Source organism: Phallusia mammillata, chromosome 2, assembly GCF_965637545.1.
Source record: "Phallusia mammillata chromosome 2, kaPhaMamm4.hap1.1, whole genome shotgun sequence".
Taxonomy (NCBI): domain Eukaryota; kingdom Metazoa; phylum Chordata; class Ascidiacea; order Phlebobranchia; family Ascidiidae; genus Phallusia; species Phallusia mammillata.
The window spans coordinates 11,625,514-11,649,689 of NC_137253.1; the positions used below are offsets into that span (position 1 = coordinate 11,625,514).

The following is a 24,176-nucleotide window of genomic DNA, read 5'->3' on the forward strand; positions in this document are numbered from 1 at the left end:
TATCCGAAACACAAAGACTGGCGATCAAGGTGTTAAATGGTCCTCTGCAAAGCAGTAAAACAACAAACGTGTAGAATGTAAGCGAATGTATCGAAAATGCAATGTTTTACCTTAATTCTCTTGAACTTAGAATAACAATCAGCGTCAGTGAATTGGCAACAATTCCAAACGATGCCAAGGGAAGCAGAACAGGACCAGCAACATTTTCAAACTTCATCTCAACCTTGACTTCGCCCAAAGCCTAAATACTTATTTTTCCTCATATTTTGTCGTTTAACCTTTAACCAAACCAAAAGTTTCAATACTTTTAATCTACCTCAAAAAACTTTCAAATAAGTACTACTTAAGAAACTCTGTAACAGTATAGGATCTTTATTAAACTTACGTAGAAAAGTGTACAGTACTAAGCACAATTGTCTTTTTTCTTTCTGGTAGACCCGAGATTTTGTACATCGCGCAACGCTTTGTTAGCCATGCATTTTAAGAAAATCCGTCAGTGCTTAAATCTGTAAAATATGTAAACTGTATATAGTCTATAGAATAAAAGGAATTGATATAGGCGTGTGATGCATAGACATTGATAATGACTAAAAATTCGGCAATCCTGTAGCCTACTCCAGAATATTGTTTTAGTGAGCCGTAAATAAAAGTGATAAAAGGGAAGGCAGAATCTGGCTCATATTAAAGATTTACATGATAACAGCGCAGGAACCTTTATGTCATTAGTTCAAATTATTTCAAAAAGTAGCTAAAAATGAATGAGCAAATCAGTCGGCGTTCCATGAAAATTCACCTCGCGTACCAACATGGAAACGCTTACCCGGGGTTGCTTACCGCTGGCCTAACTATTTATCTTTATCTCTAACAATTTTTAACTCAATTTTAACCGTGTAACTCGTAAAGTATTTAAATACAGGATATTGTGTATCGCATGGTAATTACTAACCAGTCGCTGCGGTCAGGTTTCAGACACCTGGGGCGCAACTGTACCGTGACAGGGGATGTCCCCTAGCTGTTTAGCAAATTGAATGTACTATTAAAGTGCTCTTTGCTCTTTGTTGTTTTGTGAAGTTGTTAAGTCATTTTACAATGCCAGGCAAGTTGATTCAGTATTTCAATTGTCGAATATTATGGAAACACAAATTAATACGGTAAGTTAATACCTCTTTCCTAACACGGGTGGTTAGATTCTAGGGCCCCCGCGACTGGTCCCACCATCGTTTCCCCCCCAGTCGTGTTATACTCATTTTGCGCCACACTCACTTTCTTGTGAGCACCCGACATATAACGCCTTATAATACGGTGTAGCTGCAGCGCGTTGTACCACTTCCACCAATTGTGCCCGACACTTTTTTGCGCTTCATAACGTTTTAACGTTGCGCAGCTATTTCCGGCTTGGTGATTGTTTTAGTGCAATTGTGTTGCTATGTTGTCTTTCACCAAGCGAAATAAAATCAACTCAACTCAAAAAGTGCATGACCTCTGGTATTTTGTTCATAATTTTATTGTTGTACGTAATTTTTGTTGTTGCTTTACTACTTATACCACTGCTGCTGGCAAAGTCAGTGTTTTTACTTTTGTAAGTTTTCTGTTTATCAGGGAAGATCTGTGGGTGCGAGATGGAAAGATTCAAAATCCAAGAAAGTTATTTTTTGATGAATGCGTAATGCCAGACCAAAGAATTGACTGTGGAAATCATATACTTGCCCCTGGATACATTGACTTGCAGTTAAATGGTATAAATTGATGTATTATTTTACCATATTATACATTTTTTATATTTTGGTGCAGTGTTTAATATCTAAAAGACATAACCTTAAAACAATTTGTTTGTTTGAAAGAACCGAAAAATATAAAGAGCACTAGCAATTGATACTTGAGTTTCTAGATAATAGACACTTCAACATAATTACAAAAAAAAGTCCCCTTGGTCTTTGTTTCAAATTTTCAAATAGGGTAAATAGACACTGAAACACAGTTGTTGAATTTGTGGAAAGATGGCAGTTACTACAAAATGTTAAAAACCGATGCAGAATAATGATTCAGTTTGGAGTGAGCTCCTTGAATGACAATGCTATAGTTATGGCTCATAAAAATATTCCAAGAACCCTTTAACACTTCTTTAAGCAGTTTTTATTAAACTTTTTTGACCCTCCAACTTAATCATTGAGGCAAGTCATTGATGTGAATATGGAAATAATAATCATTAAATTTACAAAGTCACATTATATGTTACATTCTTTATGCACTTTGCTACTATTAATGTCACACCAATTTGTTGGTGCACATAGTTTATAAACCTTTAACTGAATAAAGCAGTGTAATCTTTATTCAGGTGCTTTTGAATTTGACTTTTCTTCAAACTTGACTGGTATAGAAGAGGGCCTAAAGAAAGTATCGTATGGTCTTCTGCAGTATGGAGTGACATCATACTGCCCCACTATTGTAACTTCACCTGCGTCTGTGTACAAACAGGTGATATAATTTATTTACGGCTTTGAGAACATTGTGATTGGTATAATAGGTCTTTTGGAACAATTACCATAATGATCTTCTACAACTAATCACATACAGAAGATATTTTTTTAATTTATAAGACGCTTTAAAATTTATCAATAAAGCATGTCGCTTTGACGTCTGTTGGGCCGTTATTTTCAGACATGTTTAGGTATCATTAAATGTAAATTTAACAAAAAGAAAATTGTTTTTGATAGATTCTGCCCAAAATAAAACGAAAAAATGGGTCTTTGGCTGGTGCTGGCATTTTAGGTAACGTATAATTTAGTTGCTTTTTCCTGTTATGGAGGTAAAATTTACTGTATATATGCCTTGTTCAGGGTTACATCTTGAAGGGCCATTTATCAGCATTGAGAAGCGTGGTGCTCATCCACCCGATCATATAATTGGCCTCAATGGTTTTAATACAGTGCTAGAAACGTATGGAAGCCTTGACAATGTAGCAATTGTTACGATTGCTCCAGAGGTGGACCATGCTGGAGAAGTGATCAAGAAGTTAAGAGAAAGGGAAATAGTGGTATCTTTAGGCATGTAAAATTTGAGTTTTTTGTGTATGAGCAGAACGTCGCTGTATGCTTAATGCTTCGATTACTGTTGTTAAGGTCCCATTGATTTCTGATTGTTGACATTTGCTTAGTCTAACCAAAGAATTTTTTCAATTTGGGGAAGCAAAAAGTATGCTTAGGATTAAAAGCCTTTAATGTTTTTGTATAAAATGACTGCAATGAATGCTAACAGTCATATTATGAATATTATCATGTCAGGAATCCTGACTCATGATACTACTTGTAAAGAATACAAAAATATTTGGACTATTGCAAAAAAATAAAGTGAATTTGTGATGCGAAATGTATGTGGTACGAAAATAATGGTAGCTAAATAAAATAGAAAAACGAACTTGTTAGGTCATAACTAAAATTCTAATTTTAAATTTGGTGCTAAATTGGTTTTGTGTTTAGGTCATTCTACAGCAAATCTTCAGCAGTCAGAAAAGGCTGTTTGTGAGGGAGCAACGCTTATTACTCATCTGTTTAACGCCATGCTCCCATTTCATCACAGGTATTGATTTTAAACAAAAACAAAAGCAATGTCATAAAACTATATTTAATTATGCATTATGTATAGAACAGTTTACATATGTTTTAGGCAAACATTATAGTGCACTCAAAATCATACTTTGGTTACTAGGATTATAATGTTGTCACACACCGACACAATTGTAGACTTCCTGGCATTTTGCGAAACTGTGGCAGGTGTAGGGGTGGGGGGTTGCAAAATTCTGCACTAGTTACAATTACTTTCTCCTAAACATACACCAAAGTTTAAATTGTAACAAATTGAAACAAAACCAACTTTTACTATTGCAACAAACGAAGGAGGCAAAAAAATAAATGTAAACCGCAAATATGTGCGATATATTATGCAGCAAATATCAGTTTACTAACAACCATATGTAAAAAATAAACAAATCTTTTGCAGAGATCCTGGAATAGTTGGTTTGCTAACAAGTAGCGAAATTCCTGATAACCAACAAATATTCTATGGTATGATAGCTGATGGCATTCATACAAACCCAGCAGCATTACGAATTGCTCATCGTGCCCATCCTAAAGGTACGAACAATGTGTTCTCGGTATAGTCTACATTTGTTACTAACATTATTCTGCTATTTTTAGGATTAATACTAGTAACTGATGCTATATCGGCTATGGGGCTTTCTCCTGGTGTGAGGAAATTAGGCCAGCAACTCATTAGAATACATGACCATGCTGCATATCTTGATGGCACCAACACTTTAGCTGGAAGGTAAGTCTGCTGATTGGGTTTAATAGTAGACATATATGTCGCTTGTTACCAAGTATATGGTGTTTTTACATTACAAAAAGTATTTTTTTATGGCACCAAGATTGCTGGACTGCTTGCTAGAAACTTTTGTCATTGTTTAGGGAGATTTTGTTTGTTGATTTGTTTTGGTAATGTTTGGTAAATAGTTTGTGTTCATATTTATTTTATCTTTGGTAATAAAACAGTGTTAAATTGTGCAATGCTATAATATTACATCACACAACAGCTTCCGCCCCCAATCAAACTTTATTGGACTGTGTATCGTTTCTACTTTTTCAAAATGTTTTGCTGGTATTAAAATTCCATCACTATACTAGAACCCTGTTGTTTTAGTCCTGCTTAGAGAAACAACAAATAAAAAGTGCCAAAACTACCATAAACATTTTTTTGTAAACGATAGTATTGTCACAATTCCTCAATGTGGTCGTAACTTCCATGAAGCAACCGGTTGCTCAATGTCAAAACTAACATAAACACTGTATTTTTGTCATCAATAGCATTGCCACCATGCCCCACTGTGTCCGTCATTTCCATGAAGCAACTGGTTGCTCTATTGAGGAGGCACTGGAAGCAGCCACCCTACATCCTGCTCAGTGTTTGGGGATTGAGAAGCAGAAAGGAACTCTTGATTATGATTCGGATGCCGACTTTATACTTCTCGACGATGAACTTTATGTACTGGCTACGTTTATTGCTGGTGATTGTGCCTACGACCCTTACTCTATAGCGCCCACTAACTGCTGCTGATTCTAATCGCTGGTTTATGCCGTTTGGAGAAGTTTCATATTAATTTTATATTATTATATTCGTATACCATGGCATTTAGCACTTAAAAATTGTGTAAATAAGATCATACGTTTGGACCCCAGACGCATTAAATTCGGTAGTCCGACTAGAATGCCGAAATTGGATTAATGATTTTGAACGCCTTTGCTTAACCGATCTGAAATATATGTAACATTTAAGATACTACTTAACGGTCTAGCAAAAATTTTAAATTTTCGTGCTGTTTAATCGAACCTGATCCAAGCCGAAATCCTATAAAATGTCCTAACTTTAGTTGACTTAATAAATCAGTGCTGACACCATGCATGGAAACCGTATTGCATAATCAAGTGGAATAGGTAATTCTTAAATTTGGCCATTTAACATTTTGTCATGTTGCTAATATCACGTTGTGAATGGACTTTGCACTTTATATCGCGGTCTCCTTTCTAAGTGCACCATTGTGCTGTGCTTCCTCCTGTGGTTGTTGGGGTAAATTTGTCTTCTTTGCATTTTAGTCAATGCATGAACCAGTTGGGGCAGCCTAATTTCTTTGCCAATTCCTACATCGTTGTGCAATGATAATTTGTCGAACAAATTTTGACGTACGAACTACTTTCTGACAGGAAAGCAACTAGGTATTCACATGTTTAAGGAGCAAAAAAGACCAGTTTGACTTATTCCTAGTGTTAGCAAAAACACCGTGTCATTGACAATCTGGTTTGTAAGCAGTTACACATTTTCCAGTGTTTTTGGTTTATTTGATGTCGAAGTACGCTTTGCCATGCGTGTTGTGATATCTTCAGCGGGTTGTTGGTTCCATTTGAAACATTGGTAAAGTGAAAAGATGTGTCCGTTTCAAGTTATGGCATAATAATAGTAATAATATCGCGGAACGCAAAATAAGTGAACACAACAAAAAAACGAAGTTGCAACGAAACGCATGCTAAAAAACTGCACAAAAAGCTGGTTATGCAAGTAAGTCAAAAAACAGCGGAGCTTGACAGTCATGCAAAGTGCGGCGCTCCGGGCCAGTTTAAAATCGGAGCTAAACTGACCAAATACAAAAGCCAACTGTACCGCGCCACGAACCTAAACAATTATTTTTCACTTCAATTGTCTTTAAAAACGGGTAACATACAAAAATACTAGATACATCTTATTAGGACGGTAAAAGCGCGTTTTAGTATACCGTCGAGGTGACATATTTTTCATTGAGGACAATTACCAAATTGAGCCCAATCTTGTTTGATTGAAATTCGGCGGACGGCACTATGGCACCCACTTGGCAAATTAGCGCCAAGAAACCCATTAAACTTGATTGGGCGTGCGTAGGAAAACGCAATTGTCCACCACGAAAATCAATACACAGACTACGACGGGTACGGAACGTCCCACCTCTGTATTGATTTGCACCACAAATCAGCGTTCAAAAGCCTTGAAAGCAAGATGTTAAACGATAATGTACAAAAACCTGAAGTAAACTAGTGCACTTGGCACTTTACAAACCCTCCGAACACATTCTAGTTGTATTGTTTTTGGGTGTCAGCGTGCTCTTACATAGGCTATTTTGCATAGTGGCACAACAGTCAAAAGAGCGCCGTCGTACTCTGCAAACTTTACCTTACAGTAGCCTTATGAGATAATCAGAACTGTAAAATCGTACTCGTTGGTAGCTGCCCAATCCAAGAACATTTCAGAACACCCTTGCCAAATTCAATCCATCAGATAAAAGTTGAACAAAAACACACTACAAGTGTATGACTAAGAAAATGTATAAAAATACAGCATCCTGGGCAGTGGCTGTGCTGTAAACAGATCTAAATAATAAACCTATCATATATAACGCATCTATAAATTTGTAAGAAATGTTGAAGCATTGGTGAAAGTAGTATGCATGTGCTGTTTGTGAGGGGAGATTTATGTTCTCACTGCAGCCCGGTTTCTCAAATCTGGATGGTCTGCACTGTTAGGCTGGGCACCGGTGGCGCTGGGCACTTTGCAAGCAGCTTCTGAAATTAAAAATATGACAGGTTGGGCAGGAACTTGGCCGAATGGTCTGGCGCGCCTGACCCACATACAGACATAAAAAATCTTGATCGGGATTCGTCCCCGGGAGTGTCCTGGGTTCGAACCCCGTGAAAAACGATGGACCATTTGGCAAAAAAAAAAATTAATTGGGATTCGTCCCCAGTGATGCCCGATGTAACGGCTGTTTGGATTAGGCAATATTTGAATATTTTAATGACATTTCCCATCACAAAATATTCTAGTGATAAATTTTGACATGCTTGTATAACTTTGTTTTGTTATCAATTCTGGAAAGACCAACCATAATTGTTTTGAACAACTTGCCACATGACTAACAAGAGTCATTTCATAATTAGAAATTTATTTTTAGCTAGTAATACACTTCATTATTGCAAAATCGCTTAAAGCTGCCATTATATAAAGTATATATTGTACACAAGTGTATATCACAAGTATATATTGTACAACAGAACAACCAATTAGTTTCATGTAATCAGTGGCATGAAACCTATGTGATTTCAGTGCAACAAGGTGGTAAGTTTTGGGTTGTGTTAACACCACATATGAAAATATAAAAAGGAGTTAATATTCACAATGAATTTAGAACCCTTAACCCAAATCATCAGCTTTTATAAACATGCAAAATTATAACTTTTTATTGGTGTACTTCAGTTCATTAAAACTGCAATACAACATGGCAACATGTGGTGTTTAGTACCACCTATAAGTTTCTATGTACTGGCATAATGATTTAGCAAACAACAACTCAACGAATTTGTGTTTTGTGCAAATTGAAGAGTATATGATTGTTCAACTCAGTAACATTATTTAAAAACATACTTTAGGAAAGATTTCCAACATTTAAAAAAATACAACCCACAAATGCAATATATATATACTTGTCTCAAGCATGCTTAATTGTCATTTCCAAAATTTCAGTTTAATAATGATTAAAACATATAAAGTATAAATGACACTTGAAAAATGGATTCTAACAATGCAAGCAAGTTTTTTTGTTTACCTTTTTGTTGTGCTATAGTTTGCCTTCGGACAACCAGAATGATGCAGAGAATTACAACAATTTCAGCAACAATCCCGATCAGTGGCCACAGCCAAGCCATAGTAGAGTGGACCCGGACCAAAACTTTTGATGACTTGAAAAAAAAAATATATATATAACACATACAAATAAGAATAATGTTTTTGCCTCTATTTCAGTAAACGTCAATTTTTCAGTAAACGTCAATGACCTGCATGGTGCTAAATCACAGGTTGCATATTGCAAAAGGAAAATAAAATTGTTTGACAAGGTTTTGTGACATCTTTGCAACAAGAAGTGTTCAAAATGTATGCAAGAACACAAATATGGATGACAGTAAAATAGTGACATAATTCACAGTGCACATTAATATTGATGAACCGGAAGATTAAACAATCTATTTTTAGACTGCAAAGCAGCCATCCTCCATATAGATCTTAGTAAGCAACATTATTACGTTTTATATCATGTATCATTATTTTCTAACTGAGTACATGTATGTGTATGCATTGCAACTGAAGATCTAAGCTACCTTGTAGTGGTTTTTGAATCCAATATAAAAATTTTTTTACTAAACCAGAAAATGTTTCAATTCTTGATTGCAATATGTTTTGGTATACACATTTGTTTAGGCAGGATCTAATCAGTTATACCACAGGTAAATTGAGTGCTAAGCAACACAATATTTTTGTACATTAAATTTGTATCCATGGCCTTAACTTTGTATCCATGGCCTTCGGAACCATACAAACAGTTGCATGAGTGCACTTAAGGCCACATTGGGAATTAAATTCTTTTGATAGTTGCGAAAAGAAATCAATATTGAAATCAACACTTGGGCTAGAGTGAAATCCCAGTTGTTGGCCTGCTTAGGGTCATATAATTTGATCAATTCATTATAGGTCAGGCCTGAAAGACTATAGTGAATGCCAGGCATGATTAAATATATATGACTTGGGTCAGTGATTGCTAGTGTGGTCAGCAAAGCTGTTGCCCATATGGCACCACAGGTAGCATTTACTGTGCATATTTAAACACAGTAACTCCAAAACATGTTTTTACATGCTTAATGTAGATTATATACACATATAGTTTATTTTAAATGTGGCACTTTATTGGCCGAAAAACAAATATTTTTGTGCGTTACAACGAAAAAACAACAAAATCAAATATATATAACTAGAAGAGTGGCTTTCTGATATACTTCCATTTTAGATATTCTATGTGATATTTACCAATTTACTATACACATCATTTGATCTACACATATGATTGTTTTTGTACACAAAAAGAAATGGGTCCCCACATGCGTGTTTGTGTGGATTGACAGTAAACAAATGTTGCGGTGATTTTGAGATTCTTAAGGACAAATTTTTAGAAAGCATTAACCCAACAATAAAAAAAATTGTTCGTATTCTTTTTGCACTATTATTGTCATATAATTACAAAAACATTAAAAAAACGTAACAAATACTTTAATTTAATCTCTTGCTTTGACCCAGATATTGTCGTCCAAGGTCGGGTTTTGAACACAATTTTTTTAGAAAGCTGTAACAGTTGTGTTACAGACACTTTAAATTAAAAAGCAATTTGCTACAAGTCTATACATAACAAATTGTTTTTCATTTAACTTTGTTTCGCAAAACGAGTACAATTGACCTGTAGTAACCTCTCAGGGTGCACACGCCAAACGACTGTTTGACCTTTTGACACCGTTTTCAATAGCACGCCGTCCTGAGTGTTCAACAATACCGTTAAGCCTAATTTTTACATGTCTTGAGCATTGACTCCTAAATTGATTGTCAAAAAAAAACGCTAACTTATGACGAAAGAAAGTTCTAAACAGTGTTTGTAATACCTACTAGTTGACCTTAAGTAACCCGTGATCATGCGGCAGCCAACCTGACAACGAGCATTTAAAAAACATTTATTTTGCAAAAAAGTCAAGTTCATTTTTTCATGTTTACTTTGATTAACAAAGTTTTGCTTGACATATACAAAACCGAAGCACGGTTATTAGGTTTAAATCACGTCATAGGTGTAAAACCTTCGCCAAAACCAAAAATGTGAGTGATAACTTAATAAAACGACATAGCATTGCTGTGCAAAACAGCTGATTTCTAATCACCGAAACGACGTCTCGTAAAACGTCTGTCCGACGTCAAGCTGAGCCCTCCCGCTATCGTAAACCAGTGAGTTACTCTCTTGGTACTTCTGCCTACAGGTCTTTCTTGACCAAACAAGCGTTAGACACATTTACGTTTCGGGGGCCTGTGGGTGAACCGCTGGGTAGTTCGGGGTCAAACTTCTAGAGGATCAAGTTCAGATTGATAACTAACATATGTCCAAATTTGAATAAATTTGAAGCACTCCTTCTTTACCACATGAGCGACAAAAACCAGCGTTAAAAATTTTACGTTTCGGGGGCCTGTGGGTGAATAGCTGGGTGATTCGGGGTTAAACTTCTGGAGGATCAAGTTCAGATTAATAACTAGAAGGGTGGCTTAGCACATATTGCCCTTGCATATACACTATAACACATATTTTCTACACTAATTTTATATTAGGTCCCATATCATCCATTGTCTTTTATAACCTTGGTTGTTTCTGCAAGCAAAAACTCATGGGTCCCCACACATGCAAAGTTGTAAATAATACATTTCAAGAGATAACCATGAGAAAGTCGGGTGTTGTAAGGTAAAACACAGTGATCGGTACTGTGCCTGAATAAATATGCTATATGGAGAACAAACTATTCAAATTCAGTCCATTTATACATTTTTGAAGGTTTTTCTATTTTATGGTCTATCTGAGAAAAAAAGTGTTAAACAGTGAGAAAATAGGCTAAACACAACAATCAGCTCCTATAACACAAATCAGCGCGAATTGCACGTGACTGTTGGGGGCTAGTGGAGTAAATGATAGAGCTACAGGGTTGAACCCAACAATTAACACCTATAAATATTGCACTGTACAAGCTCTCCAAATTTCATTTAATTCAGACATAGTTTGAAAAATTGACCCATTTTGGGGGGCTAGTGGGGTAAATGCTGGGGCAACAGGGTAAGACACAACATTATACACCTATAAATGCACACTCTACAAGCTGTCCAAATTTCATTTAATTCTGACATTGTTAAAAAATTGACCCATTTTGGGGGGCTAGTGGGGTAAATGTTGGGGCGACAAAGTTGAACATAACAAACAACAACTATAAGTAGCACACTCTATAAGCTGTCCAAATTTCATCCAATTCGGACAATGTTTAACAAATTCACCCTTTTAGGGGGCTAGAGGGGTAAATATTGGGGCTACAGGGTTAAACACAACAATTGAAACCTAAAAATGACAAATTATACAAGCTGTCAAAATTTCATCTAATTCCGACAGCGTTTAAAACACTCACCCATTTTAGGGGTTAGTGGGGTAACTGATGGGGTTTAAAACCCAAAAGTATAAAATATGAAACCACAATGACCCAATCAACAGTCATGTAAAATTTTATCCAATTCTGACAATGTTTAACATTTTGACCACTAGAGGTGTTATTAGCAAGATTCGTCAATGCTTCTGACGTCATAAGGCTGTTAAGCGTCAACTGCAAAACATCCTCGAACAAACCCACAAACACTGGTAACAAATGTCTGGTTGCCTTTATAACACCTCAGAAAACTAACATTTGTGGTGCGCACCAACAACATTTTACAGTTTGATGGCTAGCAGAAAACTAACGTTTGTGGTGCGCATCAACAACATTTTACATTTTGGGGGCTAGCGGGGTAAATACTGGGGTTGTCATGACAAACGAAGCAGATGGCACATCTGCACAACCATATCTACCATCTGTGAAAGTTTCATCTAAATTCACCAAAGATTTCATGGCAAAATGGGGTGGACAAACTTCAGGGAAGAAAAAAAAAAAAAGAAAAAAAAAGAAAAAAAAAAAAAAGAAATCGAGTAAAATCAAAAAGTGTCCCCTTCAGGGAAGGGGACCCATAACTAACATATGTCCAAATTTGAAGCACTTTTTCTTTACCACACGAGCATTACAAACCAGCGTTAAAAATTTTAAGTTTCGGGGACCTGTGGGTGAACCGAGGGATCAAACGGGGTCAAAATTCACATGGACCATCTTTAGACCAATATCTGTAATGTGTGTAAATTTGAAAAAGTTTGAACCATTCTTTCTTGACCAAAACGTGGGAACAAATCCGCATTAGATGGAAAAAAATAAAAAAAATACGGACAAAAACAATATGTGTCCCCTTCAGGGAAGGGGACCCATAAATATGTCAGTTGACACAATTTTGACTGTTTCTAGTTTGACACACTACACAAATAATTTGATCACCTTTTAGTAAGCATAAATATCACTGTTCTTATTAACAGAAAAACCTTATCATCTCATAGATAACTATTTTTACACTTTGTGCATGAAAAATAAATGAAAAGAATGGAACAGGTTATACATACAGACTCAGTTCCAAGGGTATTAGTGACCCTACACACATAATCTCCTCTAGTAGTATCCTTAACAGTAAGAATGGTGAGAACAGATTTTCCATTTCCATCACTATTTATCAGATAGTTTGTATTGGTCTCCAACATTGTTTCCTGTAATTTTAACAGCATTTGTGTAAGGTCCAATAATTTATTCCACACTGCGGCAATATTTGAAAGTCACAAGAAAGTATGTCTATTCATGCTGTTACTTATTTATTCATACAGCAAGTTAACTACTGGGGGACAAGAATAACTGAACATCGCTTCTAAATAATTTTAGGAAGGCTATGTAAAAAAATACATAAACTTAATTTTACATTGTAACTTACTACATTTCCTGACACAATACGCCAGGTAAAGTTAGCAGCAGGATAAGAGTAAGATGTGCACACAAGGGTCCGGTTTTTGTCGTTTTTATACAAAGTAATGGAGTGTCCCTTGTGCTGGATCACAGGTACAGTCAAATCTAAAAAACAGAACTTTTTGCACAAAAATGCCGTATTTACAGGATTGTGGTCTACAAGGTGTATTGTACAAAACTGTGACATTATTCTTTGTATTATCCCAGAAACACAGAAGTTTTCATAATTTGTAAGACAGGGTGATAAAAGAAAAGTATCACACCAAAAAATTGTAGCAATCTTTAACCATGGATAATTTATCTTGCACACACATTTAACTGCAACATATTTTAAAGTAGGGACTAGTCATTGGTCCAGTAATCATATATAACATGTTAAATGACAGTAAATATTGCATTAAGTTAAAATTGTTTGTAACCTTAATGACCAAAAACTTGTAACATACTCATTGCATTGTATGTAACCAGAGTGGCTCCCGCTTGTGCACAAACATATTGTCCCACTTTTCTGCTGTTTGTTATAATGTAATCACTGGTGGTGGCATTTTGAACCTGAGAAGAATCACCATTTGGTGGTGTGTAACTCCACTGAAAGTAATTTGAAGCGGTACCAGTGCAATTTAATGTCACACCACTACCACCTTTTGCAGCAGTAATGTTCACATTCACAGCATCTAAACAACATAGAAATTTTGTTTTAGTTTTAAATTACAATTTGTACAGAAGATGTATAGTACTGCCAAACATGTATATAACTTTTATGTATCAGTACTACAGGTTATTTTTAGTATAAACTGGGATATTTACAACATTTTTGAGGTTATTCTCTGCAATTGCCAGTTCAGGGCACACATACTAGATTTGATTTTCTGTCAATAAAAAAGCCTTGTGTCAATTTAACTAGTTAAAATGGCAAAAAAAGACTAACCAATAAACTATACATATACAGCAGTACGTTGAAATGTTTGCACAGTACAAATTATACAACAACAAAAGTACCTGTAATTCCGAAAATGAGTGCAGTTAGGACGAATAGCTTCATGTTTGTTTTGCTCTACAGCAAGATACAAATTACAAAAATAAATACCCAACCTAATCAGAACATTACAAAATAAAGAATTAGGAAGAATAACCAGCCATAATTACAATCACTTCCTTCTTCAATTAAACAGCAACTCAGCCCTAGAAAATTGCTACAAGACGCCCGATCAACTATGTGGGCGAGGTGACAGTGGCGACTGTAGTGCAAATATTTTCCAACAATTACTACGCATAATTTAAATGAGAAATTGTCACGGTGTCAGCGTATCGTCGTCACATTTACACATGACGTAATTGAAAAACACAAGCTCTGAAATAAACTTATATACGATGTTCTGCCAAATCAGAATAGAAATCCACTCCAGACCGCCCAGTTACACAATAGCGACTAGCGAGCAGTCACAAACCTTTCATCGAAGAAAACACCGCCGCAATCGATCCAATGCCACTACTCGCCACTAATAAATGCCCCTTTTTCAATGCGACAGGTCGTCGCTAACTGGGCACCGCACCACTTTGTACGTCGTAATTCCAAGTATTGGAAAAACCCGAATCAAACAATTTATTTTACTGCATTTCTCGATTACTATTACATAACAAAGATTCGTTTGTGATGTCGGATTGTTACAAATTGTTCAACTGCGTTTTATCATCATATTGTTTTTTTCAGCGTAGATAGTCGGAATATGTTGATATTGTAGCTAGAGAAGAGACAGTTTCCGTAATTTGTACTCGGCGAATTCCCAATTTGTTGATCCAACGTTAACAGCGTTTCGTCAAAAAATAGTTTAGAAAAAGTCTGTCTTCGTCACCTATTTTCGTAGCCAATTCAACAATCACTTTATTTTAAAGATAATCAATAAGGGTTGGTATGGACAACACATGATTTTGGCTGCACCAAGCTTGGTCTTTTTTTCATAAAAAAACTGAGAACCGAGGTTTTGATTTTGCCCAGACACCAATTCAGCCTTGACCTCGTATTGCGAGAAGCAGTCGATACATTTATTGGAAGTTGCATAGGCTTAATAGTGAACAGGCTACATGTAAAACGCGACTGTTGGTGTAGCAAACAAACGTAAAAACGCAGGCAAATTATTTCTCAGAAAAGAAAAAAAAATTAAAAACAGTTGGTGTTGTTGGCGGGTTATGTCACAATCTTCCGTTTCGTTCCAGATCCTCATTTTGTAAACAGTGTGCCGGCCTATATTTCACGTTATTTTGGTTGTCCGTGTATCTCAATTTTTCGTTGCGCTGTGTTTTGTCTCTGCTTCCTAGACTGGTGTACCTAAATATGAAGTGATAGAAACGTCATATATATGAGTGATAGAAACGCTAAACTCTTAAATTATTGCCTCCAAAAACAATACTTACCCCCTATCGTACAAAACGCAATAAGGCAACGACAGTTTACGAAGAAATGTCCAAATGTCACGGTACGACCAGTTCTAAAAGTAAACGTTTTGTACCTTTATGTAACCTAATCTATATGCATTGTAAATAATCCTCACCAAAATTGGACTGATTCTCATGTAATAGGGCCAATCTCCATCAGTGGGTGTAAATGCGGATAAATTTTTGGAATATGGGTCTGTGCAACGTGTGCCCATCACCACAGCTTTGATGTATGGCTGTTGCGACTGCAATGTGTCCAAAGCAGCCTTCATTGCCCCTTTCATTGTAATTACATTTAAGTTGTACCTGCATAAAACATTTTTTGTGAATTTTTTTTACATGTGTTGAAGATGGGCTTCGTTAAACAAATGACGAAGTAAGCACAAGCATGGCATCAATAAAATATGGGCACCACAGAAACTTTATCAAACTTATTTAGCCCAATTTTTTTACAGTGATGTGGAATTAATATGCACCCAAAAGTCAGATTTTTCCAGTTCATCGTCTTCTGTAAATATTACAATAGTACAACAATAAGTTCAGCTTTACAGCCTACGTTACTTGTCACTCACTTAATCAAAAGCTACCACTATAGGTCCCAAAGATACAAGGGCTTAAGTCAGCCCTAGATTAAACTTGATTAAAAAAGTTGCACTTTTAAAACATTAACCCAGTGGTTCCCAACTGGAGGAATTTAGTTTAATTTTACATGTGGTTTGTAAATATACACTGAAGTGCTGGGAATATAACCTGTGAAGTTAATAAAATAAAATAAATATTCAATTTTAAATAATCTTAGTATGATTTAGCATCTACTATGTAGTCTATTGGGAGGAATGAAAATGATTTAAATTGTGAAGGGGGAATTCGTCAAAAAGGGTGGGCACCACTGCATTAACCAATGGACAGTGAAACAAACCGATTTGTTGAATGTTTCATGAACTCTTCTAGTTCCTCAAATGGATGTTCATCTTGGATATACAAGGCTTGCAATTTGCTGTTTCTCTGTGGATATTTTCTGAACATAAACATTACTTAATGTGAAGTAGTGTGGCAACACACCCATGCAAGAAGAATGTCTATTTTATAAATAGCATACCTGCAAATAGCAGCATACAACAAATGCAGTAGTGCGGTACAGTCTTTGCCACCGTTAAAACCAATGCATAATTCATCAAGAGAATACATAGTTAGTGCCTCATTTAATATTTCAATCTGAAGAAAAAAACATCTGAAAATTTATTTTTTTCAGACATTGTATTAAAAACAGAAAATAAACCTACAGAATTTTCTATCTTATGGTGCAAAATCGGGTCTTCCGTTTCAAAAATATCAGCAAAAGCTTCAACACCATTTTGTGCAACAGGATCTGAACAATATTTCTGCAAACATACACTAGGTAATAATTTTGCAAACTGGATGTCAAAATCAATGCAGTACATGACTATCCAGGAGACAGCCTTGGGGTAATTTATCCTTTAACTCCTTCAGAGCTGCTTTTGTGGCATCCTCATTTGCTGATTCAACAGTAACTTTTACTTTGTAGTAGTTGTTAAACCAATCAGGATATGATCCAATTTGAACACCAGCACCATCAAACCTAAATTAGAAAAAAAGTTGTATTTTGGTTTAAGCAATCGACAAGTGGCTACTTACTTCTTAGCACAAGCTGTCAGCACCGGAGCAATATCAGTCTCAAATGCATTCACTAACAGCTTCTCCATAAAAAAATGATCTGCCAAAATACTAAATGTGGTTAGTTACTAATTTTACACAATGATTAGCACCGCTTTATGATACCATATTTAAACTATGAAAGGTGGCGTAACACATGTTGCCATGGCACATACAGTATGACCTATTTCATATAGTCCCTACACATATTTTATAATGCGTCCCATACTAGGCAATGCTTTCAACTCCTTTGTTTCTGCAAGCAGAAACTCATGGGTCCCCCACATATGTAAAGTAGTAATTAAAGCATTTTATTGGATGTCTGTGACAAATTTTGATGGAATGAGAAACAGTGGGATAAACATTGGTGCTACATGGTGAAACACAACAATTGTAAATGGCCCAAATTTTATCCAATTTGGACATTATTTAAAAGTTCATGCATTTTAGGGTGTTAGTGTGGTAAACACTGGGGCTACAGGGTGCACTCTTGGTCACATGGTTGTTGTTATGTTTGACTTATACAGCACAAATTGCTACATTAAATCCCAAATAACCAACCAAACTGCTTTCATGGAACTACATAAGAAAAGACAAAAAGATTCTGTCACATGTAATCATTGTGTAATATTTTAAAATGAATGTAATATCCAGTGCTTACAATTTTTTTTTTTGTAAAATTTATATAGTTGTACTGTATTGATCAAACTTCTATAAAGTGAAAAGTTATAATCTGTGATTGATTTAGTACATTTAAGTCAGTTCCAAAAGTTAAATGTGGAAACAGAATCTTTACATACCATCTGTAGTAAACAAGTGCTTCAAGTTATCAAAAAGTCTGTTAAGCAAGACTGGAATCCCTGAAACACACAAAAATTGTCAACGTGAATTAGAATACAGGTTCATACAGAAAAGTCCAGATTGCTTGGTTGCAGTACTCCACTCATTTATGACAAAAAATACATACCAATACAAACAGAATCGAAAATATGTTTTGTACAAAACAACACCTTAAACCAGCGGTGTCCAACACATGGCATGCATGCCAAAAGTGGCATGCAGGACATTTGAAATGGCACACAAGCTTTTGTACATTTAAATGGTAAACATTAGGATTTGTCACGCAATTAAATAAGTTTCTATAGATTCTTCTTGGCCTTTATTCTAACTTCAGTAAAGCTAATCACTAGTAAAGTTACACAACCCACTAATTAAATTGTTCGTTTTTTGACAAAGCTTTAGCCCTGTCACAAACTATTTGTATCTTTTGTTTCTGGAGTATCATAAACAAGTTTACTCGCATTTGACGATGCAATTTTTTTCTAACCATTTAATAGGGTTCTACATATTGGCCAAACACTCGGACTGAGCCAACATGTTTTGGAAAAAGTTACAAACGTTGGCATGCGACTATATTTTGAAACCTAAATTTGGCATGGCGGTGTGCTCGAGTTGGACACCCCTGCCTTAAAGAATTGTATACATACCTGGGAAAATGTAAACATTTTTGACTGATATTAATGGAAATTGAAGTCTTTCTCCTTTTACTTTGTCAACACCAAAATGGAGCTCAGCTGATTGTGGTGTGCAAGCCAGTTTCATTTTAGGAGTGTCTTTGAAGCCTTGACCAAAATACCTGCCGATTGAATGCCAAGAATGTAAAGATAATGCATGAAGGAAACCAGATGTTCAGAAAACTTTACACACTTTTTACAGAGTTCGACCAAAGTGGGGTTTGGCACAACTCTTTCTTCAAAGGCCTTTGCAATCCCTTCTATTGTCACATCATCATGAGTTGGGCCAATTCCCCCGGATGTTAAAACAATGTCATAAAGTGCTGAAAACTTTTTGGTCTATGAAAAAAAAAAGGTTGGGTAAAATCAAAGACATGTGTATAAAGATGCAAACCTCTGATGCAATAACATCGACATCATCACGAATAACAGATATTTGCTTCACATCCACTCCCAACTCATGCAAAGACTGGCACATGTGATGTGAATTTATGTCCTTTGTTTGACCTTTAAGAATTTCATCTCCTACAGCAAAAAATAAGCATTTTTAAAGCATGATACTTGAGCATGATCAGCGGAGTGCATGATAAAAGTAATACACAACAGAATAAAAAAATCTATTACTACATTAAAATACTATAAAAGTCATAGAAAGAAACACAATTATACCAACAACAATTATTCCAGCAGTTTTAGGCATTTCTTTGTTGTGTGATTGATACAGCCTGAATCTTCCAAACCTTCTGCCCAAGTTATGGAAGTTGTTTCGCAGCGCATGCATACAAAGAGCCTGCTATACAAGAATACAACATATGTTGCCAGCAAAAAGCAAAGGGGCCACCAGGCTTTAATTTCGCACGTGAGTCGAGGGTAAATAACAAGTGAGAGAGAAAAGAAAAACGTACTATAGACGAAAAAGGGCGTCACGAAGTTTTGGATTCAAACCGGACGCAGCATTCAGCAACGTTTCGTCCGTTTAGTTGTTAGGTTTGGTATTGCTAATCTTGTCCTGGCAGTATCAGACGCAAGCTACAGAATATAGTAAAATACGCAGGGCGTTGGCAGTGCACACCCGTGATACTTGCGTTCATTTGTTTACCAATCCTCTCGTATGCGGCAAGGTTTTGTACGTGACAGGATCACGTGCACGCGCAAAGCGAAAAAAAATTTAATCAACTGAACGAAGCCACAGAGAGTTTGTCGTCGAAGTCTCATCAAATCGGGAGCCGGCTGTTACAAATAAGATGACGGAGAAAATCGTTGAAAGGTCAGCCTTTCCTGGGGTACGTATTACTACCCGTTTTCGTTTAGTTTAAACATTTATGCTTTGAATATGTTTTGATCAATCGCCAATTTTGGGAACAGAAAATAATTGAAATCTGTTGTGGTTATAACATATATGTGAAAAATTAATTTTAGAGTTTAGTTTGTGATATCCCAATTTATACTTTTGGCATGACACACATCGTTGACTGAGACTTATTATGTTTTAAATACAAAGTTAGGTAATTTAAATAATTAATTCAAGTTTTTCGCAGGCAAAACTGTTGGACCCAACAAAATATGGGAATGACGAATACCTTATAGTGGCCTTGCTTGGCTTTATCCTTTTTGTGGCTATTAAGCATCTTATATTTCACACTATATATTTCTGGTGGTTTCAACATGGGCGATTTTATATTCCTAATACACTGTGGACCATTTTAACAGGTATGCTAAAATCTGTATATGGACTGATTTACAGTTGTGAAGTTACGTATAGATTTACCCGATACAAATTCACAGGCACTGAAATCCTACCAATATTTAATTTTTTTTCAAGGTAAAACACTTTCAAAAAGATTGTTGAATCATGTAAGTACATCATCGCATGGAAATGATCTAAATGGAATTCTGAATGTGGTGGATGAATACTTTAAAAACAAAGAGTTTGCTCCTAGTCTTGGTGAAACTAAAGGTACAAATAAAAAAATGCAGAAGGGGAACCTGCCCATCCCATGACTTAATTTTGTGTCATGTTAGAACATCCTCGTTAATTGTTATGTATCATAGACATTTTATATTGAGGTTGTATCTTTGTTTTACAGTTAAAATTCTTAAACTCTTCAAAACTTGTGTATGAACTGTCATTTCACATGTAGCAAATTTGATCAAGCCTAAACTTTTATAAACACAGTCAATGCAATTTTAAGTGGCTAATCTTGTATCATGAATATTAGGCACTTACATAAACCATATAAAATTGTACTATAAATTCTAGAGCATGAGTTATGTTATGTGTTTTCCACAGGAAAAGTTGTTGATGAAGTATTGGAAAAACACAAACCCAACAGTGTGCTGATCATCGGATGTCATTTAGGCTACTGTTTGTTGAGGATATTAAAATCTTTACCTGATAATGCAACTGTTTTTGTAATTGAAGAAAATGCAGAGTTTATTGCAACTTCAAAACAGTTGGTTGCTATGACCAAAACAACCATAAAGGTAAGAATAAAATGCAGGTTCTTCAGGTTCAAAATACTACAAATATTGATGTTATTTTGGCATTTTTAAACAATACTACATAATACTAAATGACAGGTAACAATTTTTACCAGGTTACCTATTTGTGTGGAAATGCAAAAGATCTTTTATCTACCCTTCACTGTGACTATGGGGTTGAAAAACTTGATTTCATATTTCTTAACCGTATATCTCATGAAGAACCTTCCCACCTGCCACTGGTGCACTTGCTGGAGGGCAACAGTGAAAATGTAAGTTAATGATCAGACTGGAATACTGACAAACAATGGTATGACATACACTTGTATACCTACATAATAGTCCCCCTAGAAAAAAATAAGTCTGTTGCTAATTATGGGTCCCCTTCCCTGAAGGGGGCACATTGTTTTTGTCTATATTTTTTTTTCTTTTTTTCCGTCTAACGCGGATTTGTTCCCACGTTTTGGTCAAGAAAGAATGGTCTTTTTCAAATTTACACACATTAAAGATATTGGTCTAAAGATGGTCCATGTGAATTTTGACCCCGTTGGATTCCTCGGTTCACCCACAGCCCCCCAAAACGTGAAATTTTTAAAACGGCTATACTTTCTAAAGTACTTTAGCTTTGTTGTGTGGTGCAATATAAGCTATTTCAAAGAATTGTGTACCTTAAAAAAAGATTTACCCATTTTCACCCCTAAACCCCACAATATTCGTTTCTGTCTAACGCTGGTTTGTTAAATGTATTTGGTCAAGAAAGAGTGCTTCGAATTTATTCAAATTTGCCCAGATGTTAGTTATTGTTCCAAATTTGATCCTCCTGAAGTTTGACCCCAAACAACCCAGCGGTTCACCCGCAGGCCCCCAAACTGAAAAAAATTAAAAACGGCTGTACTGACCCAAGTACATAATCTGAGGGTTTCATGCTTTGTTGGTTGGTGCAATGTAAGCTATTCTAAATAATTTTGTAACTTTATGTTGGATTCACCCATTTTTACCCCTTAAACCCCAAAATAATAAGTTTTAGGCCAGAAATACAAGCCCTAATGTGCTGAAATGTTAAACAATTGTTTGCAGTAGGGTATTGGTTTAGTATTTAAAAATTTGCCTTAATCAGCCAAATAGTTACTTTTACAGCCCATAATATGTGTACACTGTCAGTCAGATAGAAGTCTCAACTCTCAAGGTAGTAATTCACTTGTTTACGATTAAGGCGGGTGAATGCAGCGGGAGTGCTCAGAATTCGCTTGTTTAGGATTAAGGCAGGTGAATGCAGCGGGAATGCTCAGCTTGACGTCCAGGCGGACGTTTTACGAGACAGTCGTGTTGGTGATTAGAAATCAGTTATTTTTGCGCAGCTATGCTATGTCGTTTTATTAAGTTATCAAGCACATTTTTAGTTTTGGAAAATTGTGTTTAAAAACTGATCTTGAACGACAATATCAAGGTGAAAGCATGAGATTAAATTGAAAGTATTTTTCCTGTTCTTATTTGCTGTTTTTTGTAATTATATGACAATAATGATGCAAAAAAGAATACAGACAACACTTTTAAAGTTGGGTCTAGAGTTGGTTAAGTTTTTCCTTAAGAATCTAAAAATAACCGGGATGTTTGTTTACCATAAATCCGCACAAACGCGCTTGTGGGGACCTATTCGTTTTTGCTTGCAAAAACAATCATATGTCTAGATCAAATGATGTGTATAGTAAATTGGTAAATATCTAAGAATGATTGTTCCCTATTTTTACTGTTACCAAGTCACATATGCATATGTGTGGGGACCCATTAGATTATGCTTGCAGAAACAATTATGTTGTAAAGTGCCAGGAAAAAGATAGGGACCCAATGAAATGTAGGTGCCAAATATATATCCATTATAAATATAGTAAATGCCTAAATGGTATATGTGATACAGTCGTTAATTATGATGTAGTATATATAAACTGGCAATATATAGGAAAACCACTGTTCTAGTTTCAATGTGTATATATTTGCCAAATTCTTTTGGAAAATAGCGCACCACAACAGAAAACATAGCAAAAAGTTTGTGTATATATAGTGCAACTCAACTTTGTATGTTTCTGCAGACGCATAGCTTTGTCCATCAAAGTGGAAATTTGGACAACAGTAAAAGAACTGTTATGCTTGCTGACAAAGTGGTTATGCCTGGTGACCCAAGCTTTTTAAAATATGTTCGAGAGTCGGATCATTATGAGACAAAATACTATCAAATGAGTCTTGAACACTCTTCACATGAAATAGTTGATGGAATGGAAGTTGCTATATACACAGGATCATAAAGTTGTTTTTTTACTTGTTGCAACTTTAATTGTCGCTAGACTTTTTTTTAGTTTGTATCATTGTTGCTAACAGTAGGTTTACGTTTAGGACCTGTAGTGGGATTCAGCCGGTTTGCACCGGTTCTATAGAACCACCTCACGAAATTTTATGAGATCAGCGAACCGGGTAGCATTACTGGTTACTGGCAATGGACCTTTTGTAACAGAACTGGCTTACAAAAAATTTGAATCCCACCACTGTTTAGCACAATCAAAAATGTTATGAGATCAATTTTTGCATCACTTTGAAGTATTTGTTGAAGTGTCTTTTTGTGTTTGAAATAAACATGGCAAATTGCTTAATTTTTGTTTTGTAACGATAACAGTGTTGTTGAGTCATCGTTTTGTTTAATTCAAATTGTGTTTTGCTTAGTAAAATGAACTTTTTTGTTGTAGCAGTGAATGACTTGGTACCGTCGTTTTCGTTGTTGTATTGTTCAAATCGAACAGTTTAAAAACATATTTATAATTTAAATCTATTACCCTTTTTGGGGGAAATTGACTTCGGTATATATTTTAAATCCGAACGAAATGTTTGTTAACAAAATAAACCAAAATCGCCTTTGCACTACTCATTATTTGAAATATTATTAAGGTTGGTAGCAAATGGCAAGGCAATTGCTTAATTGTTTTGTCAAATCATAATTTTGCACAGCTCGATTGGTCGTCGTTAA

General features: G+C 35.6%; 4 protein-coding genes across 6 annotated transcripts; 2 read left to right on the forward strand and 2 right to left on the reverse strand.

Moving 5' to 3' along the window:
* Nucleotides 1-953: 953 nt before the first annotated feature.
* Nucleotides 954-5,511, forward strand: LOC145214050 (N-acetylglucosamine-6-phosphate deacetylase-like). Its single transcript, XM_080082482.1, has 9 exons — nt 954-1,151; nt 1,600-1,736; nt 2,336-2,475; nt 2,715-2,769; nt 2,838-3,044; nt 3,477-3,576; nt 3,997-4,130; nt 4,194-4,323; nt 4,860-5,511. The coding sequence occupies exons 1-9, from the start codon at nt 1,090-1,092 to the stop codon at nt 5,107-5,109; spliced, it is 1,215 nt and encodes a 404-aa protein (XP_079938608.1). The 5' UTR covers nt 954-1,089; the 3' UTR covers nt 5,110-5,511.
* Nucleotides 5,512-5,866: 355 nt separating this feature from the next.
* On the reverse strand, nt 5,867-14,175 carry LOC145214053 (neuroplastin-like). Its single transcript, XM_080082486.1, has 6 exons — nt 14,061-14,175; nt 13,508-13,735; nt 13,030-13,166; nt 12,671-12,811; nt 8,180-8,312; nt 5,867-7,139 (listed from the first exon to the last, which is right to left on the reverse strand). Exons 1-6 carry the CDS (start codon nt 14,101-14,103, stop codon nt 7,048-7,050), a joined length of 774 nt encoding a protein of 257 aa, XP_079938612.1. The 5' UTR covers nt 14,104-14,175; the 3' UTR covers nt 5,867-7,047.
* A 907-nt stretch (nt 14,176-15,082) lies between these two features.
* Nucleotides 15,083-19,654, reverse strand: LOC145214048 (bifunctional FAD diphosphatase/FAD synthase-like). 2 transcript variants are annotated; one of them, XM_080082479.1, is made up of 14 exons: nt 19,588-19,654; nt 19,352-19,475; nt 19,077-19,207; nt 18,876-19,021; nt 18,656-18,804; nt 17,969-18,028; nt 17,151-17,229; nt 16,935-17,094; nt 16,778-16,876; nt 16,594-16,709; nt 16,414-16,512; nt 15,611-15,800; nt 15,474-15,547; nt 15,083-15,387 (listed from the first exon to the last, which is right to left on the reverse strand). In XM_080082479.1, exons 2-14 carry the CDS (start codon nt 19,461-19,463, stop codon nt 15,252-15,254), a joined length of 1,551 nt encoding a protein of 516 aa, XP_079938605.1. In that variant the 5' UTR covers nt 19,464-19,475; nt 19,588-19,654; the 3' UTR covers nt 15,083-15,251. The 2 variants fall into 2 exon arrangements, with proteins under 2 accessions (XP_079938605.1, XP_079938604.1); XM_080082478.1 differs by lacking the exon at nt 19,588-19,654 and having other exon boundaries at nt 19,352-19,562.
* Nucleotides 19,655-19,905: 251 nt separating this feature from the next.
* LOC145214051 (catechol O-methyltransferase-like) lies at nt 19,906-24,073 on the forward strand. 2 transcript variants are annotated; one of them, XM_080082483.1, is made up of 6 exons: nt 19,906-19,965; nt 20,221-20,392; nt 20,505-20,639; nt 20,973-21,166; nt 21,280-21,435; nt 23,251-24,073. In XM_080082483.1, exons 1-6 carry the CDS (start codon nt 19,927-19,929, stop codon nt 23,461-23,463), a joined length of 909 nt encoding a protein of 302 aa, XP_079938609.1. In that variant the 5' UTR covers nt 19,906-19,926; the 3' UTR covers nt 23,464-24,073. The 2 variants fall into 2 exon arrangements, with proteins under 2 accessions (XP_079938609.1, XP_079938610.1); XM_080082484.1 differs by lacking the exon at nt 23,251-24,073 and adding an exon at nt 22,377-22,531.
* The last annotated feature ends 103 nt before the right edge of the window (nt 24,074-24,176 follow it).